Source organism: Colobus angolensis, unplaced genomic scaffold (assembly GCF_000951035.1).
Source record: "Colobus angolensis palliatus isolate OR3802 unplaced genomic scaffold, Cang.pa_1.0 Scaffold9, whole genome shotgun sequence".
Taxonomy (NCBI): Eukaryota; Metazoa; Chordata; class Mammalia; order Primates; family Cercopithecidae; genus Colobus; species Colobus angolensis.
In genome coordinates, this window is record NW_012122931.1 from 12,456,671 (window position 1) to 12,462,919 (window position 6,249).

At 37.3% G+C, this 6,249-nt stretch overlaps 1 protein-coding gene across 1 annotated transcript in view; it reads right to left on the reverse strand.

The window, feature by feature from the left end:
• The window catches only part of RABGAP1 (RAB GTPase activating protein 1), a 173,971-nt gene that overhangs the window by 113,157 nt on the left and 54,565 nt on the right, over positions 1-6,249 (reverse strand). Inside the window, exons 8-9 of the mRNA XM_011931468.1 lie at positions 5,492-5,594; positions 4,115-4,284 (exon numbers count right to left, since the gene is read on the reverse strand). Of these exons, the coding sequence (XP_011786858.1) occupies positions 4,115-4,284; positions 5,492-5,594 (273 nt within the window). The remainder of the gene's footprint in view (positions 1-4,114; positions 4,285-5,491; positions 5,595-6,249) is intronic.

The window sequence follows — 6,249 nt, forward strand, 5'->3', positions numbered from 1 at the left end:
AAAAAACTAGCCGGGCGAGGTGGCGGGCGCCTGTAGTCCCAGCTACTCGGGAGGCTGAGGCAGGAGAATGGTGTAAACCCGGGAGGCAGAGCTTGTAGTGAGCTGAGATCTGGCCACTGCACTCCAGCCTGGGCGACACAGCGAGACTCCGTTTAAAAAAAAAAAAAAAAAATCACCACACAGTTAACAGACCAAGGCTTATCCAAAGTCAGACCTGTAAATAGCTAGTCAGGAAAAAGGAAGTTATCTTATCTTTGTATATTGTTTTATAGCTTACAAGATCACCTTCATAAACATGTTTTAACATTAGATTCAGACAAGAAAAAATGAAACAACCTTTACTGAGGAAATAGTATGTAACTTTCTAGTAAAAATAAATTCTTACCAAATCTAATAAGTGCATGTCACTATTTCGTACATCTTTTCCTGGACTAAGGAGAAGACCAAAACACCTGTAAAAAAAGAACTGACATAAATTTAAGAAAAAAGATAACACAAAAGAACGTTTAAATTAGGCCACTTTAAAAACAAATTCTTGCTGATAGAAAAGAGGACACATTAGAATTATCAATACATTTGTGTTGCTAAAATAATAATCCTTGCTTCAAGATAAGCTAATTGTTTGCCTATTACCACATACTTGAAGAGTGTATATTAGCTGATGATTTCTAGTAGCGATTTCAAAGTAATGAAGCACTGATTTCAGTAAACAAAATAATATCCTAGGGAACAAAATGCTTTGAAAATACATTTTTTTAATACAGTGTAAAACTACGCCATTAGATTGATAAAAGTCAAAATTTATATTTAAGCTAAACTTACTAAAAATGCTTACCTTTCAATGGCAAGTTCTTTATTAGTTGTTTGCTGCACATAGATGACAATCTTCTTATCAATTCCTTGGCGTAGTTTAAAGCACTGTCTGTCCTTATCTTTGGGAACTGCACTGTAGACCAACATGTTTCATTAATTTTGCAAAGCATTTTCTTGTCACATACTAGAACCATTTTTTTAAACAAAGACCTCAAATCTCTGATTCTTTTCTGTGCCTGGTTTGCAAATAATAACAAAAAAGAAAAAAATCACCGTATGCCTCTTGATGTGAAAATATCATTTGAGGCTGGGCATGATGGCTTACACCTGTAATCCCAAAACTTTAGGAGGCTGAGGTGAGTGGATCACTTGAGGTCAGGAGTTTGAGACCAGCCTGAGCAACATGGTGAAACCCCATCTCTACTAAAAATATAAAAATAAGCTGAGTATGGTGGCACAGGCCTATTGTCCCAGCTATTCAGGAGGCTGAGGCAGGAGAATCACTTGAACCAGGGAGGGAGAGGTTGCACTGAGCCGAAATTACGTCACTGCACTCCAGCATGGGTGACAGAGTGAGACTACATCTCAAAAAAAAAAAAAAAAGAAAATACAATTTGATATTTGCAGGTAATCCACTAAAGCATTTATAAAGCTAGAAAAATCACTCCTATGTTCCCTAAAACATAACCTCAATTTTCTCTCTTTTGTTGCTGTAAAGTATCTTGCATGGCATCTGACATACAGAACTCAAAAAAAGTAAGTATTCTTTCCTTTATATTTATCACTGGGTTTTACAGATAAATTATTATCACCTTCTTTGCTTAAACATATCATGAAGAAAAAGATACTTAATCATAGATCTTTTGAGTTTCAAAAAAATTTATCTTTAAAAAGTAATAGAAATGAGGAAGATATGGCCAATAATAAGCTGTTGCCCAACACTTCCCTTAAGCAGTTATCTTTATTATAAACCAGTAGAATAATTATAAAATACTAGCTAGTGATAAAAAGTTAATAAACATCAGCTTAATTAAAAAGGTAAAAATATTCTTTTTCTTTTTTTGAGACAGGATCTTGATCTGTTGCCCAGGCTTCAGTACACTGGCACAATCTCACAGTTCACTACAGCCTCAAACTCCTGGGCTCAAGCTATCTTCCTGCCTCAACCTCCAGGATACCGAGGATTACAGTTATACGCCGCCATGCCTGGTTAATTTTTTAATTTTTTGTAGAGATGGGTCTTGCTATGTTGCCCAGACTGGTCTCAAACTCACGGGCTCAAGCAAACCTCCCACCTCGGCCTCCCCAAGTGCTGTGATTACAGATGCGAACCACAGCAAAGTTCTTAAAATGACAGTTTAACAAAATAATCCCCTATTCTCCCACATACCACTTTCTCTAGCTCATTGTTCTCAAAGGTAAATATCTGTGGCCATCAGTCAATATGCAAAAAATCTAAAGTGTATCTTATTTCTGTACAACTTTAAGATAATGGCAATAGAACCATTAGTAGCTACTGTAAATGGCTAGATGAAAGCTCTGAATACCTACTCAAAATTAAAGGTAGCCCTAAAGAAATACTAATTTGAAGCCCTTCTGCACTTTATTCCTATTTATATTAATTCAAGAACATTTTTGAATACTTCCATTAGAAAATCAAAGAACCTTAGCAAAGAAGTCTAAAAATAACAAAAATGTTCAAAGAAAATCTTTGCATACCAAACTGTTAAATATTTGTGACAGAGTTTTCACCTATAAGGAAATGGAAGGGTCTCAATTTTCAACTGCTAATAGATACACTGGTCTCTATGTTCTCTGGATGCTCGAGTAAATATAATCTCATTGTTTAGCAGTTTAAAACAACAACAGATGGAAAGTTGTCTTTGCTGTCCTCAATCTACAGGGCTGCAGTAACATGAAGCAGAATGGAGAGTGTAATCAGCGAGTGTTCACCTCACTGAATGTCAGGGTCCTAGATTATATTTCTGGTCTAATAACCACATCATTGAATGTATCCAAGCTGGGAATTTAGTATTTCATTTCTATTGTATAAAATAAGAAACTGAAGTCCAGGCTTAACTTCCCTGGGTTTACCTATAAATAAGCACAATATAAACTACCCAATTTATCTCAGGAGGATGGTAAGTGGATTAAGTAAAACAAAAAAAGAAGTGTTTTGAATGGTGCGTTGAATGAAAATGCTCAATTTAGGTCAGGCACGGTGGCTCACGCTTGGAATCCCAGCACTTTGGGAGGCTGAGGTGGGCGGATCATTTGAGGTCAGGAGTTCGAGACCAGCCTGGCCAACATAGTAAAACCCTGTCTCTACTAAAAACACAAAAATTAGCCGGGCATCACAGCACAGCTACCTGGGATGCTGAGGCAGGAGAATCACTTGAACCTGGGAGGTAGAGGTTACAGTAAGCCGAGACTGCGCCGCTCAACTCCAGCGTGGGTGACAGAGAGAGACTCCGTCTCAGAAAGAAAAAAAAGTGTGAGACCCTATCTCAACAAACAAATGCTCAGTTTTCCCATGTGCAAAATGGAGAAGCAGGTTTCTAATTATAATTAAATTTAAAAATTGGCCAGGCGCGGTGGCTCATGCCTGAAATCCCAGCAATTTGGGAGGCTGAGGCGGGTGGATCACCTGAGGTTAGGAGTTCGAGACCAGCCTGGCCAACATGGTGAAACCCTATCTCTACTAAAAACACACACACAAAAAAATTAGCCGGGCATGCTGGCACCCACTTGTAGTCCCAGCTACTCTGGAGGTTGAGGCAGGAAAATCACTTGAACCCAGGAGGCAGAGGTTGCAGTGAACCAAGATTGCGCCACTGCACTCCAGCCTGGGTGGTGACAGAGCAAGACTTTGTCTCAAAAACAAACAAACAAACAACAACAATAAAAATGAAAGCCGGAAGAATAGGAATGACATCTTTAAAGAAAAAAAAAAGTCAACCAGAATCCTATCCAGTGAAAATATCCTACTGGGATGAAAGCCAAAAAAAGACATTTTCACCTAGAGAAGTTTAAGAGAATACATCTTTAGCAGATCTACACTAAAAGAAATGCTGTTCTTCGGGTTGAAAGAAAATGAGACCAAATGGAAATGTGGATCTTTGGGAAGAAACGAAGAGCAATGAAAATAATAAACAGGTGGGAAAATATGAAAAATATAACTTTTCCTCTTAATATATTTAAAATACATGACTGTTTAAAGATCTGAGAGCTTAGAAATCAGTCTCAGAAGTGATTTCTCCCTTCTTATTCCCCCTTCTATATTAATAGAAAAGTACAGTACCTGTTTTAGTTTCAAAAAGAAATTTTCAGTAGTACTACGTTTGCTGAAGGGCCAGAATAATCTTTCATTAGGTGAGCAAACGCGGACTTTTGTCTCCAGGAGAAATCGAACAGGCTCCTGTACTTCTGTTATTACCAAATCTACAGCTGTGGTCATAAACAGGACTTTATCTAAACAAAGAAAGAGAGAGGCTGAAGAGGTAAATCAGAAACACAAATGTATTTGCTCATAAGATTCCATAAAAGCTATTTCATTATAAACTTTCAAGATACCTTAAGTATCAACTAAACATGTAAAATAATTAGACAAATAACTGGTTTCAAAAAAAAATTCCACACTGAGAATTATTTTAAAGTAACTGACAGTAGTATATACCGTAAAACTTTTAAAACTGTACTGTCATCGGGAGACCAAGGCAGGCAGATCACCAGAGTCCATGAGACCAGCCTGGCCAACACGGTGAAACATTGCCTCTACTAAAAATACAAAAATTAGCCAGATGTGGTGGCGCATGCCTGCAGTCCCAGCTACTTGGGAGGCTGAGGTAGGAAAATCACTTAAACCTGGGAAGTAGAGGCCACAGTGAGTCAAGACTGCGCCACAGCATTCCAGCCTGGGTGACAGAGTGAGACACTGTCTCAAAAAAACAAAAACAAACAAACAAAAAAAACCCCACTGTACTGTCAGACTTTTCTGCACAAGTGGCATATGACTTCTTTATGGCACCCTCATCAACACTGAGACTTGTCAAGTTTTAAACTTGGTTAACAATGGTATTTGAATGGTCTGCTTATATCCTTTAACTATTTATTTATAGTGCTATTAATAACAAAAAATTGAAGGGAGGAAATGCTCAATAAGAGGCATTTATTAAGCAAATTACATTTTCAGAATGGGATAATATGCAGCTATTAAATGTCATTCAAAGAGCATATGAAGTATCTTCCAGATACTTTATGCACAGAGTATTTGAAAAGCTACACAAGAAACTGCTAACAGTGATTCCTTTGGGACAGAGCCGTGGGGACTGTGGTAGACTCATTTTTCCCTATAAATCCTTTGAAATTTTTAACCATTTATTGCATGGATTACCTCTGTACAAAAATAAAACCTAGAAGTCTGTAAGTAAATAAGCGTATAAATAGAAAGAAAAAAAAGAAAGAAGGGAAGGAAAAAATGAAAAAACGGATGGAAAAGTGGGAAAAAGTGATACTTTGCTTATAGATCAAATTTAATAATAAACTGAAGAACTATTCAAATTCTTTGGTTTCACCAGAATTAGGTAAACACTGGATATTGGTTAAAGAAGTGGTCCTTAGTTTTGCGTATCTTCTTGAGACTAAAATTTCTGTTCATGATGTCAACAAATAGTATCACCTTTAGGAGTTTCTTCATTTACAACTTGAAAATGTGGGGATTTTGGATTCCAGCTCCCAGTAATAACATAGGACTTTCCATCTGAACTTTTCCCCATAGATTCCTAGAAAAAAAGAGTAAAGATAAACCTGAATGCCAAAGTGAGTGAACAACAGTTAACCCCCATCTTGCTGCCTTTAAAAACCAGAAGCTGCAAAAATATAAGAATATGGAAGAGGATCAGATAAGTGTATGTGAATGATTACATTTATGGTAAAAAATGTGGCAATTATTTATGCAACTGTCCTGAAGTTATATGTAAATGCTTATGAAACATATCAAATTATATACACGTTAAGAAAATCCACAACCTAAATCTGATGCTGGATTCTTCTTTCAAGTGAATTATCACCATATAATTTTTAGTTCTGAAAATAAAGATTTTCAGATAATGGGAATAATACTAATAACTCCTACTATTATTGGTAAGGATACATGACAGTCTATAAATAATTCTTCAATAAATTTTCTCTTTTGATTATCACATCAACCGTACTCAAATATTTAAACAAGAATTTTATCATAGGCGGGGCGCGGTGGCTCAAGCCTGTAATCCCAGCACTTTGGGAGACCGAGACGGGCGGATCACGAGGTCAGGAGATGGAGACCATCCTGGCTAACCCGGCGAAACCCCGTCTCTACTAAAAAATACAAAAAACTAGCCGGGCGAGGTGGCGGGCGCCTGTAGTCCCAGCTACTCGGGAGGCTGAGAGATCGGA